This window comes from Fistularia commersonii, chromosome 7 (assembly GCF_037954325.1).
Source record: "Fistularia commersonii isolate RoL2024-O1a breed Wild chromosome 7, RoL_Fcom_v1.0, whole genome shotgun sequence".
Lineage (NCBI taxonomy): Eukaryota > Metazoa > Chordata > Actinopteri > Syngnathiformes > Fistulariidae > Fistularia > Fistularia commersonii.
Genome location: NC_141290.1, coordinates 19518104 through 19532579, shown reverse-complemented (window position 1 = coordinate 19532579; position 14476 = coordinate 19518104). Strand labels below are relative to the sequence as shown.

Genomic DNA, 14476 nt, shown 5'->3' with positions numbered 1-14476 from the left:
CAATAATTGCAAGTATAGAGCAATATGAAACTTTGTGGAGGTGATCAGAAAAGGGCCAGAATTTATTTTAAAAAATTATGAAAAAATAGAAATTAGAAAAACATCAAGGAATTGTTTCACAATTTGGCAAGACATTATCATAGATTGATAACACTAAGGTGACCAAACATCCTGCTTTCCTGGACATGTCCACTTTTCAAATCCTGCCCAGAGTGACCAGGTAGTTGGGTGGTGGCGGGGGTTATAAATCAGGTAAGATGTTCTCAGAACCATTAAGTATGCACTTAAACTGGCTGCCGCTTTGCACAGAACACTCAGGTACGTGTGTTTTACTGTAACACTGATTGTGTTAGTGATATACTGTATAGTTTCAAGGACACTTTTTTCTAGATGTAAAATTTTATTTGTTGAACAACTGAAAAATGGAAGCTAAGATTCACTTGTCACGATATGGATGGGAAGACAAAGACCCTGATGAAAAAAGCAGGAAGAAGAAAGCAGAACAACTACTTTTTTTGTTATGAGGCAGCTGATTTATTAATGCAAGATTACATTGAAAAGTTAAATAACAATTTTCTCATATGTAGAGGTATTATTCATAAAATTATTTGATTTTTTCTTCCAGGAGGACTTTAAAAAAGCTATTATTCTATTAAGAGGCATCATCATTTCTATTGCTATTTTATTCAGGAGATTTGTATTGAAATTTGTATCATTTCATTTTGACCTGTTTATGAGAGATACTTTAAAAATAATAATGAATGTCAAATAACCTCAATCTTCCTTTTTGTCTTTGGTTATAAAAGGGCATGATTTTGTTGTATAACTTTAATTTTCCACACACACAGTGGGAGCATACTTTATATTAAAGTTACAAGCCTCTTTGGTTAACTTTGATTATCATTTAAGAATCTTGAGCAGGGGTGCCTTTTATTTTGGAAATCATAAAGTGGTCACCCCAGATAACAGAGGCACTTCCAATTAAGCAAGACAGGACACGCAATTTATTCACACGTGATAATGAATGACTACGTAAAAATAACCCCGAGAGTACCTTTTATATTTCTAAGAAACTAGGGCAAAGTAAAAAAACAATCAGTGAATAAAAGACCACATTATCTTACAATTCCAGTAATACTGAAATCATTTGCTGTGCCATTTCTTTATTTAAAATGAAAATTCACTTGTCATTTTGCAAGGAAATTATGAGTCCCAGGTTGGAAGAGTTTAAGTGGACATAGAAGGAGGTTTGGGAAGTTAAGGCAGGGCCGCAGCATGTCAGTACAGTGCTGTTGCTATAACGACTGCCTGAGGTCATAGTCCTCATAGCCCAGAGCTTGTGGAGATGACAAATGTCCTCCTGCTGATGGAGTGAACTGTCTTTGGGATGATTTAAACCACATGACCTAACATTGGATCCTAATAATCCTCAGTCATAATAAATTTTACACCAAGGTTTGTGACACAGTTCCCAGGATTATTTTCCCTGAGAAACAGGATGGCACCAACAAAGTACCGGTAACAACAAAAACATGCTTAGTCATCAATTAGGAATCGCAGCCTCTTGAGCAGAACACGACTGCAAAGGATCACTGCTGCTTTTTCTGGGGCCTACTCACAGTAGCACCTTTCAGGCATTTCAAATTACAAGTTATTCATACTCTATGATTAATGTTGAAAGAAATAGAAATGTTAAATCCAACAACTACTTTGTAGAATCTATTAAAATCACCTGGCCAATAGAAAGCAAAATTATCATAAAAAAGAGCAAAAAGTCTTTTGCCTTGTGCATGTGTTATACCTGTAAGAGGTAAATTCTAAAGCTAACCAAAAAAACCCAAAACAAAAAAAAAACCAAAGCAATTGGAATTTGTCATTTTCCTTACTTTTTCATTTGCTTGTATGTGTTTATGTCTTCAGTGAAACCAGTGGGAGTTTAGTTTCAGCTCTCGATTTTCTACGGCAACAAGATCCAGCTGGACATCAATTGAGCTTCAGTAGCACACTGGGTCACTATACACTTCCTTTTTTACAGAGACAGAAAATATACACCTGACCACAGAGACAGTGGCAGAACAGCACATTTAAGGTGTTACTGGTCAAGGATGCCCTTGGTTGGAGAGGGACGGGACTACCAAGGTCAGGGGTTTTGGAAAAGGGCACTATAGAAAGCAGGCTCAGAGCGGTTGCAGCGGTAGCGAAGGACAATGTCTTTGATCAAGTGCTTCCTCCTGACGTGGGGGGGAGGGGACGAGTCACTGTCCAGCCGCCGCCGTAGGCAGCAATTGGCCACCGTCTCCCTGACCAGGACACCTAGAGGCCAAGATTAACAAGACACAAAGGTAAGACGGTGGACAAATAGAGACAGCTAAGACAGACAGGGGTGCCTGCAGACGGATGTTAGAAAAAGTAACTCCAAGTATTGTGACCCATTACATCATCTATGTTAGAGGGAACACTTGAATGCAGCACTGTGCAGGCATAAGAAAAAAGTCTCTCTACAAGTCTCAATAACAGCAGGAGGGAGTTTTCTCACAAAGGAAGATCTGGAAAGAGCAGCTATTAGAAAATGTTTTTTTTCATCACGGATGCTGGGCTTGGTCAAACAGCTGCCTCTAAATGAGCATCCGTCCAATTAAGTGCCACATTCATCAGGATGATGAGTGATGATTACATGAGACAAAATTGCAAAATGAGAAAAATCAGTTTGAGCGTGTCCTCTCTGTGAACTCAAATCTGTCCATCAGTTGCTGCAGCTGACAGCAATCTGGTGGACTTCCTTCAACCAGCAGGGGATTGACAGAATCGATAGGATATCAGCAAGGTCTAACGAGAGTCAGAGATAGACAAGGAGGGAGAGGCGGACCTCTAATGTGGATTTTCACTGACTAATAGCCAACCGGCTGCCAGATGTGTGAGAAAGACAGAGAAACAGACAAACCCAGACTCCTCTTGCTGACCACACTCCCGTTGACCAGTGGACCGACTAAACCAAATTTGCTGGTGAAATTTCCTTGGAAACCAATCTTGTAGAGTCCAGTTTTCAGAGGCTGAATGAATATGATCTGGAAGTTGGATGCATTACTAGACAGAGGCACAGACAAGGGATAAAAGCAGGTGAAGATTATATTGTCAGTTTTCTTCACCGACTCCAATTCCAGTTAGCACGGCACTTTAGTCAAACATTTTGTCACATTTGTTCCAGACGCTCAACAGTTGGTTGATATTTACAAAGGAATTTTACCTAATCTGTGTTCCTCCTCTTTTCTCCACCAGGAGCTCAGAAACTGGGAACTTCTCTGAAAGACATGTATGAAATGCACATTAAAAAAACAATGGAGTTTGTTGCATAAGTATACAGCAGAATTACATGTATAAGTAAAAACATAAATGTTACTGGTATCTTCAAAGTGTTCGGCCCAAACAATCACAAATGTAGCATCTGATACGGGGGATGATGGAGGAGAACGGGAAGATCTACTTCCATCGAGGGCTGTCTGGAGAGATGGGTCGAAGACAGTCGGATCAGACCAAGCGGTAACACAAGAGGGACAAAGAATAAGACAAATATCTTCAATTTAAAGAGCCGTACTATGAGCCCGCTGCCACGGTTTAAGCCGAACTCTGAATGACTCCTCTGGCGGGAGGGCAATTCAGTTGCAGACTCCCCGTCATTTGTGCTCTTTGAACGATCAGCTGCAAACACAAGAAGATATTTGTGATCAATAGCCACTCCTGTTGGACACATCATTCTCTGCATCTTAAGTTTAGACCAGCAGAAAACTTTATATTGAAAATGCAAATTGCAACTTGTGACAACAGTTTTGGTCCTTGTCCTTTTTTCTGGCATAAGTAGTACAACATCAAGAATGCAAGATGATCATTTAAATCTCATGTGGGAAAAGAAACTGGATGCACTGTTCTAACAACTGGGTGAGACTGACAATGTGATGATGATGACGGGAGGATGAAGATGATCTCAGCCAGAGCATCGGCGTACATCAGGAGGAATTTCTCTCCATCAAACACACAGCCTCCACTATTGCCTAGTACAGCACAGAAATCTGGGGGACAAAAAATGAAACTATCATCATCAGAGGCTCATGGTGTTCTCTACCGCCTACTCCCAGTGATATACTGCAGCTGACCTGGTTTTTTGGCACCTGATCTCCCCGCCTCTTTATCGCCCACCTCCACCGGACGACCAATAGTTGACAGAAAGTCCAGGAAGTGAGAAGAGACGCTCTGTCTGGACTCAACGCTCTTTAGGATCTACAGGGAGACAGATTGTACATGTTGCCACGGTAACGCCTGGTTTTACACTGAAACAGACGAGTGTAAAAAGACCTCGGCAGATGTCCTCTGACCAGCCCTCACATAGAAGACAAAGGCCCAGTCACGGTTCCTGGATGGCAATTGGTCCAGAAGTTTCAGATCCTCCGAGAAACCTGGCAGAGATGAATCCAGAGAGACGAGCTGTGCAGGGACGCCGCTGGTACCTGGATCCTTCAGAACCAGAAGAGTAAGAGCGACATTTTAGATAGGTAAACAGACAGTGAGTAAATCAAAACTGAAATAAGATAGTGCCTCCAGTACCTTCAGGGTCTCAGGTGTCAGGAAGCCAAGGTGGGACAAAAACAATCTTGCTGCCTGGCAGTGATTAGCAGGAGGCGGCGGCCTGCAAGTTGTCATGGCAACGGAATGGCTGCTCACCTGTGGCTGAGCCTCCACCTGCTGCTGCCTCTTCAGTGTTGTCCAAAGATGCCTCAATTGCAGCCGCATCTGAAGGTTGGGTATGAAAAGTTTACACTTTGACAAAAATTTGGGTCAAGAGACTCAGGGGGCACTGGAGCAAAAACCTGAGCTTTTCAAGATCCTCACTGATATTTTTGGCCCATTTTAGAGGCTCAAGTCAAGCAGGGTCTTGATCTCATCATTCATCTGAATCTGAACTTAAATCTTTAACCTGTTCACGAAGGGAATGTTAAGCGGGATCTTGATTTGAAGACCGAAGAGGATCAAGACTACATCTTCGATGTGATTCTCATCCAAAGAAGTTCAACACAGAAATATATCTATTATTATAATTGTGTCGCGGAACCTGGGATTGAACGTTCGTTGGTCCAAGATCTAACCTCCGCACTGAGATTCTCATGCAGGGCTGAAGTAATGTGATCTGCTTTGACCGAAGGAACCTTCTCCATATTCTCAGGAAGCAGCGGATATATGACACCATGCTGTATCCCAGCATCCTCTTGTGCTTCACTGCGGCGTTCTTGGGTCAGCACTTGATGTGAGGTGTCAACAGATGGTGTGAAATTCTGAGCACAAGCCTGTAAAAAAGCACCTTAGACCTATTATCAAACCTTTCATATTCTTGTATTGTCTGGTCCCATACATTGTTGGCACTGCAAACCTGTTTGTTGGATTTTGTGTGTCTGGGCTGCAGGCGGTGCTGGAGAGTCCAGGCATTTCGAGTCGATGGTCCTCTGATCAGCACCGTGAATGACGGACATAAAAGACCCTCTGTATTTTTTAAGAATTAAAAAAATATTTTCCAGTACTTTCACAATAATATGGGATGATACATTACATTAACAATTATTAAAATATTTTCAAGATTCAAGAGAACTGGGGCATGAGAGTCTTATCATTTTGATGGGAATTAACCCAATATTAAAAATAAAAAGGAAGGCTCACCCTGCTGCAAATTGTAATTACTAATTACTTTACAAAAGAAAGGGGATAGTCCTCAAGGAAAATAATGTAATTAATAAGTGTAAACCGCAATGGATTTCTGTACGAATTACAGGTTAAATTTCAGTTCTTATTGCACATTATAGGTTACATATTCATAATGTATCCATTTGTTCTATATGTATTCTAAATGGTTCTTTCCTTTTCCCATATTTTACTGGATAAATAACTCATATTTTATTTCAATGTGCATAGTATAGTCCCTGTGCTTCCGCTGCTCTTAAATTTCCCCATTCAATAAAGTACACTCTATTTTATTCTATTCTATTCTACACACCAAGAACACATCCTTAAAGTCCAACATAAACAATTGAAAGATCATTGCATTTTTTGTGCTGAGGAGCAGTTGTTCTTTAGTTTGTATAGTTGTCATGCAGCCTAAATACGGGTGCTGAAGTATCAGCTGGTTACCACCATACATGTGGAGGTAATGCAGGATGTGCAGGTGCTGGTTTCCATATCAGTATTCGGAACATACCTTGCTCAGGTCCCGGTTGGTGCTCCAGCATGGCCAAGACCACAGAACTGTTCACCACAAAATATTTGAACCCACCCTGTCCTCTTTCTCCAGAACTCCCAGAGTTCATTAGAGCGTCCTCATCCAGGGAGCCCCCCATTAATGGTAATGACCCTGAAGCCTGCATTATACTGAAATATAGATAATTCGGATATTTAGTAACAAGTCAAGAATCCACTCATTTGTATAAGGTCTGCATGACTCCTCATTTAAATACAGAACAGCTCTTATTTTGAATGATTGAATAACTTAATACATTAGATGTGCCATGAATGTGAAACCCTCATAGACAACCAGATTTTGTTTCTCTAATGTTGAGCTGCCTTGTCCATATTCTTTACTTGGAAAATGCTATCATGTTCAATACTCCAGAGTGTTTGTTTTCCTCACAAGCTCAGTGTGGCTTCAGCTGCCTCCTTCACCCTCAGAGAGGCTGGGTTCAGTCCTTTGACCTCTTTACATCTCACTTCCTGTTCCTGTTTGGACTTACTGCCTGAAATCCCTAATTCCACAATCTCCAGAACCTCCGACAAACATCCCTGGGGAATGGAAGGTAATCAATATACATTTACATATAACACATGCAGACATAAACACACACACACACACACACACACACACACACACACACAAACACACAATATTAAAGTGAATCCACCCAAGTAAACTAGTTTTCAGGTAACTCTTTTGTTAGTGATTGTTAGTTATTTATAACCTGGTAGTTAGTCCCTGGTGGTTATATGCTATCTAAAATGTGATAAGATGTCAGACGATGACTTATCGTCTACCTGGTAGCTACTTAGTACTTTTCCAGGGGCTAGTTGTTGGTTACATGGTTAGGGAATTTGTTAGGGTTATTAGTTGTCTTTGTAAGTCACTTAATGTTTATTTAGTTCAGTGATGCTAATAACTAGAAACACTTGGCAGTTAGTTATCTTGCAAGTTAATTGCCACATGATGGTCATAACTTGACTGATAAGAGTTAAGAGAGATAATTTGTTGATGCATAGGCTATTTAGGAATAAACAATTGAAGATTAATCATCAATTCCCCTGTCATTAGTTTTCAGTTAAGCGGTTAATCACCTGATGTTCCAACAGAGTGGGATGTTGTGTTAACCAGATGTTGAGACAATAGAAAGCAGCAACGATGATGGAGTGAAGATCCCTGGAGTGAAGTGGAGGTGGACGACTGCACTGAAACTCAATGTAATGACAGATGGAACTGACAGCTCCCCATTTCTCAGAGTCATCCACATTCACCTCCACCTGCAAAACAACAGAACGGGGAGCTCAAATCCCGAGGCAAAGACAGCTCAGGCTAAATTTTAGGGCAGTATCTCCACCTTAGCCAGTCCTCCCAGCACTTCCAGTGTAGACAAGCAAATCGCCAAATCGTTCCTCCATTGAGCTGTTAGCTGGCTGGTCAACAGACGAACGAGCTGAACCCACAGGATCCCCGCTAAGTTTGAGTAGATGGTTGGTTCCCATGACAACATGCAGACAGAGTTGCTGTCAGGGTCACATCACATGTTTTGAAACACGATTTGAAATAAATTCATCATCTACTTGCTTCTCTGGTTCGACTGCTGCCCGCTGTTCGACGGACTCTCCTTGGGCCTGCATGATAAGATGGAGCCTCCTGGAAACAGAAAAAAAAGGATGAGGCACCATACTTTTTACTGGTTGTATAAGAAAAGACCACATATCAGGCTTGAAGGAGGATGAAGGGTTTTGGTTAGATATGCAAAGCTTGCAAATGAAACATCATGCTGTCTACTTGCGAGGATGAATGTAGCCAAAATGTATTAATCAATAAACATTTGTAGATATCTATTGAAGTTAGTAGACTCACATGCAGGGATTTTCCATCAGCCTCGAACAGAGCTAAATCCTGCACCAGGTTCAACATGGCCCCTACATAGAAACACATACACAGTGCAAATCCACAGCCATCAAGGATGATCCATCAGGTAAGGGGTTAGATGTTGAAAAGGACAAAAATAAATGAATATTCTTTATTTCTATGTTTATTTATATCATAGTAAATCAAAATTAGATCAAATACAATAAAATAAAAGAGCCACTGACCAAGTATCATCTGCACATTAGCGCTATTGGTCTCCGTTTGCAAAGCGCCAATCAAGACTCCAATGAGGCGGGGCCTTAGAGACAGGAAGTTACGCCCTGCTACGCCTTCTCCACCAAACTGGTCATTGAATAACACCTTCACACACAGACCTGACTATTACTGTCAAAACGCTTGGACATAACACTTTTTCTCATCTCAAGTATGAGGTTTGAAGATCATAGAAATCAAAAATAAGTCAAGATTCCTGATTATTATTATCCTTTTTATAAATTCAATAACGCACTTAACTGGGTGTCTGTTTTTCTGAGGGAAATTCAGTGGGGACATTTTATTCCAGTTATCAACTATTCAATACAGGTGAATAAATGCAACCTTTAAGCTTGTGTACGTCAGTCCTCAGAAACTTTCAAGTCAAATCCCACATTTGGCTATGAGGTAGAATTTCCCAAACTGTATTTTATTAGGTATTCACACTGAAGTACCAGGTGTGCTTGTGATATGAGCATGACATGGTGCACTGAATGTTACCTGTAGTTGGACTGATCCAAACTGCAAGGGAAGGGGAACCAAAGACAGCAGGATAAGTACTGAGGCCCGCCTTAAATCCACCGCCCTCACAAAACTCTTGAACATCACCTGCTCCCTGGATAAGAAAAAATGATGAGGCAAAAAATGGAGTGACGGTGATTTAATGACTCTGTCAAGTGTTTATTCCAAACCCCATGAACCTCCAGTGTAATCATAAAATACTTTTCCTGCTTGAGTATTTCATGGTCAAGATGAAAATAACAGCAAGGTACTTCCAGTTGCCAAGGAAATAGACCTGATCAATTAAGTAATTCCACTTGTTTATAGAGGTAGGGAACAATCTGAGCTGTCGAGGCTGAGCATTTAGAAGACATGATAGTACAACTACTGTGTCATCAGCAGAAATCTGTTCCTTTGTGACTGTAGAATTTGCAGAAGCCATGCCTGTCAAGAAGGACTTTCTCCAGAGCTGAGATGAAGGACGGGAGCAGCATGTTGACTCCCTTCAGATCACAGGAGAAAAGACTGGAGGAGTTCAGAAGAATTGAGGCCAAAACAGGGGGAGAGAACTCATCTGACAACTGGAGACCCTGCAGAAGAACCATGTAGAACCTGGGACAGCAGGATAATAGTAAAGCAGCAGCTGGAAATATACTGCTCAAAAAATAAAGGGAACACTTGAACAACACAATGTAACTCCAAGTCAATCACACTTCTGTGAAATCATAGTGTCCACTCAGGAAGCAACACAGATTCATTTTGACTTGTTTTAAGGACATTACATCAAAGTTGGATCAGCCTGGAGTTTGTTTTTACACTTTAATTTTGAGTGTGATTCCTAATCCGGACCTCCATGGGTCAATACAATTGATTTCCATTGATCATTTTTGTGTGATTTTGTTGTCAGCACATTCAACTGTGTAAAGAGCAAAGTATTTCATAAGAATATTTCATTCATTTAGATCTAGGATGTGTTTTTTAAGTGTTCCCTTTATTTTTTTGAGCAGTGTATATGGACTCGCACTGTATGTGGCAAAGAAATGGACGGGTACCTGGATAAGTAGACGGGTAAGATGTCCTCCACAGTTTTCTTACAGCTAAAGATTCTGCAAAGCGTCCCGCAGGCCTCAGCCCGCCCAGCTGACATCCTCTCTGACATGACAACCACATCAAACTTAGTATCTAGGGCAGCAAATCAGGTGTTTTGGTCACAGTGATGTGTGCGGTCGGTGTTAATACCGGACGGACAACGGTCTCGACTGAGCAGAGAAGCATCAAACAACCAGCAGCCAAACAGGTGGAGGAGAGAGTCTATGTTGCATCGTAGATGAGAGGGCGTGCTTCTTGGGGAGGAGCAGAGCGGGATGGACGGTGGAGGTGGATGGGAGAAAGATTTCCGGTGATGGGGGGAAATAGGTGGCTGGGGAAAGGACACGAGTTGGATAACTGGACACACATGGAACGTGTGAGCTAAAAGAGCATGAGGTTGAAAGGGTTAAGGCACACAAATACATTGTCTACCACGGGAGACTTGCTTGTTGCCTTGGAAATATTTGTTGGCCTTTGCCAGCTGCTGGTTGGAAGGGAGGATGCGGATAAACTGAGGATGCCAACTGGGGTGGGCGGCGCGCTTCCCGACCGTGGCCGAGACACACCTGGAGGTCAAAGAGTACAGATTATCATCTCTTAGTTGCAGGCTTCTGCCAAGAAAATGAGGGCTGGGATTACCAGAGGAGGGGAGGCGGTCTTTGAACGGGCTCCGGGTGACAGCAACACCTGTGGGGCCACAAAGTACAAGAAACACAAAAGCAAAATTGATAATTTGAGGAACTTAAACAATGACAGACTAATTGTATGGACAACATCTCAATATACAGATCTTCCAGGAATTATGATCAATAACCTCAAACTTACCCATTTAAAACATACATATATTTCAACTGCCAAATGCTGAATTTAACTTGCTGACCTGTAAACCCTGTATCATAAAAAGTAGGCCTGAAGGTGTGGGTTTAAGTGTTTCATTTTGGTTTGGTTTTGAGTTATTAATTGATCCAACAGATCACTCCTGGTTGCTGTGGTTTACCGAGAGAGGGTAGCCGATCTCTGAAGTTAAGTTTTGTCGACAATCCTGGAGAACGAGCCAAAAAAAAACAGAAAATCAGCAACAAATGCAGCAACAAGAATATGACTGTGTTCAGTATCACAACTTTACCAGTACTCGGGGGCAGCTGCTCTGTTTGGCTTTTGTCAGTCACAGTCAAACCTGCAGGGGAATCAACAAAAGGTACAGTGCTTCTAACCTATCGAATTTCCTCGTTACAATGCATGTTAACTGTTGTGAGTGCTACTGTGTTCAGAAGCCAGTTATATATTTGTGTACAGTAATTTGTGTATATATTGGTGTATCTATTGGTGTATAGTAAGGAAAAGAAAAACATGTACCCAAAAAAGCATCTACCAGCATGCTGATGACTTTCATGGCTGTGAGGAAGATATGTGGAAGCTGTGAGTCTCCTCCTCTAAAGATCTCCTCCTGAGCTAGAGGAGTGGCGATCACACCCGCTGGACCAATGAGGTCCACGGGGTTACTACAAAAGGGTTAGAAAATGTAGATAAAAACAATATAATTTGAATTTGCCTTCAGATGCTGTGTGTCACCTGAACATGTGCAGAAAGCGGAACCAGGTTTGAGGGATGCGTTTCTTCTCCATGTCTGAAGGAACCAGAGCTGCATCTTCTTCTGGGATTTGAAACAATGGAAATGATGGACCAAACCTCAGTGGCAGCAGTCTGTGAAGGCGAGACACCAGCAGGATGACGGCCAAGCTGCCTGCTGGAAAAATCCGTGTACTTTTTTTTAACTAACCGACCTGGAGGTTAGAGCCGCGATCACTCGGCTCCACTGATCCACCACAGCGGGCTGGTGTCTCCAGCTGCTCACCATGTTCTGGCACGTCTGCCACAGCAACCTTGAAGGGAAACACTTAGAGCAAGCCAGCAGCCAGACCTCAAAGAGGACGGCCATCGACAAGTGGGACAGGTTGTCAATGTCACCCGCAGTGGTGGGAGGGGATAGAATGCTGTGGTTGATGCGCAGCAGGAATTGCAGCAAAGTCTCCCAGGTGTCCTGACTCATAACGGTGCTCTCTCTGGCTAAACGCTGGAGAGATGACAGTACCTGTTCACAGAGTGACAGGTAGAGCGGACTGGACTGGTCCGACCTGAGGAAATTACAGGTTTACGAGATCAAGTTGTGTCAGAATTTGGCAGAAGCCACTGTGAGGTGTTTTCTGATATGTATTTCTTTTAGATACTTCTTGTTGTCGTCTCGGATCAGTGAGAAGATGTCAGCTTGAATAGTCTACCTGGGCAGGAAGAAGTTGTAAAGGTGCCTCAGGATCTTTTGGCCATAAATGTTGGGCTCTCTGATGATTGGTGGAGGGATGGAGTCTCTGGGCACAACCAGAGCCATCAGCCAATCGGTGTAGATGTCCACGCACAGCGCGACTGTGTCACCATCCAACGGTAGGGTCAGTCCACAGCACAAAACCTCCATTGTCCACTTCACCTTGTTGTACAAACACAGGATGCCTGACAAGTCAAGGCTTTTTTGGGAGCAAAGGGCGGGGTGTATGTAGACGGTAGATAATTTTACCGACAGAATCAAGGAAAAGGGGTATACAGGAAAAGAGTACATGACAAAAATAGGCAATTTCAGTTCAATTGTTCAAGCAGCCTGGAAAGTACAGGGAAGAACGGGAAAAGTGCAATATAAATAGTGTGCAAGTGCAAGATAAATCTTACAGGGAACTTAAGGAACTGGTTTTAGGGTTCAGGAAGGGACCAGGTAGATGGTCGTTGCAGGGTCAAGTAAATGAGAACAGCCAGGAACATATAGTTCTTGAAGCTGTAGGCTGTTAAAGCCCCTTAACTATATTCTTAAACGGAACCCTGCCCGGGAGGACGAATTGGCATAAATATGCTTAAATGTACGTCTCAGACAGGGATGTGAATTACGTAGCGAAGAATTATTTCTATAAAAATCACAATTCATAACACAAATTTTAACCTACATGCACAGCAATATGTTTACCAGTGCTATGCATGCTGGGTTGATGATTTTACATTCAATTCACATATTTGGTTTTGGCACAAGTTTTATGCTGGATGCGCTTCCTGATGCAAATCTCTGCATTTATCCAGGCTTGGTACCGGCTTGGGGAGACACTGGCCTGTGCCCTCCTAGGGTTGCATTTTTGAATTAAACTGTTTCATTTCAAGTTGCTTTATTATTACATCCAACAGAAACAGTCTCTGTGAATGACTTTCCAGAGTTTAAGACACTGTTGACTAAACTAAACACTGATTACAGAGCAATCCTGGCTGTGTTTTCAAGACTACAGAGGTCACACACACACACACACACACACATACACACACACGCACGGACATACACACACACACAAGCACACACACACACACCTGCTTGTCTGTGCGTAGCAAACTGCGGGTGTCAGGGTTTCCCAGACAGACTCCCAAGGGCTTCACCACGGCAACAGCTACGTCTCTGCCCACCGAGGTTGGGAAGCAGCCGAGCACGCTCACATGACCCCGCCCGCTGAGCACTGATTGGTCCATGACAGGTCAATCGCTGCTCACCTGGGTAAGAGAGAGAAAGCAGGCAGATTGTAATTTGTATTTCTGCTGTTTAACTCCCAAGAGGGTTTAAAAGGTCAAAGGTCGCCAAAGGGGTGCAGGTGGTTACAAGCACATCAAATCTCTGTGAAAGAAACATGTCCAGCCAGGAATTGATGGCCCAAAACTAATTTCTCAAAATGCACTAATCCTTGTTACTCCACTACACTGCATGAAATTTATACATGCTGTAGAAGTAAAAGGTTTGGAAAAGGGAATGAGATATAATCAGCCTTTCCATTGTGTTTCCATTACTTCTTGTTGTCTTTTTGTTGGCATTTTCCAGTTATATTATTTGTTTGTTATTGTGTTTCCACCCTAACTGCCTGCACATGAACCATTTATTGTATTTGCCTCTAAAATAAATATATATTCTTTTTTAGAGCTGTACTCGCGAGCATGATAATGTAATATTATTTTCATTTTAGACAGCTGACCTGTGATAAGAGTGACTGAAGTAAACACACACTTACATGTAACATTTCAAAAGACAAAGCTGTTTGAAGATTACTACCCTTCTTTTTCATACTGACTGATTATTTGTGTTAAAAGATCAAATCTGAGCAAAAAAACAAGACAGAAATGAACAATAAAACTCACCCGGAGTACTTGACGAACCAAACAGTAACATATATACTTTGTTGCAGAGTCAGAGAAACAAGTTGTACCTGCAGGTCCCAGTCAACAAATAGTCCTGAAAGTCATATCTGTATGAACTTGAACTCACCTCCTTCTGTTGCCTTCATGGTCACCTGGGAGAAAAAAAAAATCACACCACTTTAACCTTGATTATCTTTTGCCAAAAATCCTTTTTTTAGGTTGCAATATTATTAGAATAGCATATGATTTTTACAGTGTGATGAGGAATAGTAGCCGTGTTTTTTG

General features: G+C 41.9%; 1 protein-coding gene across 3 annotated transcripts; it reads right to left on the bottom strand.

Moving 5' to 3' along the window:
• Nucleotides 1-627: 627 nt before the first annotated feature.
• Nucleotides 628-14269, bottom strand: ralgapb (Ral GTPase activating protein non-catalytic subunit beta). 3 transcript variants are annotated; one of them, XM_086148888.1, is made up of 32 exons: nt 14192-14269; nt 13379-13555; nt 12262-12464; nt 11767-12117; nt 11555-11686; nt 11339-11484; nt 11109-11159; nt 10980-11024; nt 10622-10669; nt 10406-10548; nt 10133-10313; nt 9946-10045; nt 9338-9505; nt 8894-9008; nt 8365-8500; nt 8129-8190; nt 7843-7915; nt 7620-7735; nt 7360-7542; nt 6665-6813; nt 6236-6405; nt 5417-5526; nt 5136-5333; nt 4597-4782; nt 4348-4506; nt 4149-4272; nt 3945-4064; nt 3593-3696; nt 3398-3497; nt 3245-3299; nt 2942-3084; nt 628-2313 (listed from the first exon to the last, which is right to left on the bottom strand). In XM_086148888.1, the coding sequence occupies exons 2-32, from the start codon at nt 13532-13534 to the stop codon at nt 2141-2143; spliced, it is 4200 nt and encodes a 1399-aa protein (XP_086005014.1). In that variant the 5' UTR covers nt 13535-13555; nt 14192-14269; the 3' UTR covers nt 628-2140. The 3 variants fall into 3 exon arrangements, with proteins under 3 accessions (XP_086005014.1, XP_086005016.1, XP_086005015.1); XM_086148890.1 differs by having other exon boundaries at nt 4164-4272; XM_086148889.1 differs by having other exon boundaries at nt 10415-10548.
• Nucleotides 14270-14476: the final 207 nt, after the last annotated feature.

What these genes read in the sequence shown, in the direction of transcription:
- ralgapb (XM_086148888.1), bottom strand. Translation starts at nt 13,534, where the DNA reads ATGGACCAATCAGTGCTCAGCGGGCGGGGTCATGTGAGCGTGCTCGGC. An exon ending in GCTGAAGCCACACTGAGCTT is followed by an intron (nt 6,406 to 6,664) that starts GTGAGGAAAACA and finishes TCTATATTTCAG; the next exon opens with TATAATGCAGGCTTCAGGGT. An exon ending in AGAGGAGGAACACAGATTAG is followed by an intron (nt 3,085 to 3,244) that starts GTAAAATTCCTT and finishes GCCTCTGTCTAG; the next exon opens with TAATGCATCCAACTTCCAGA.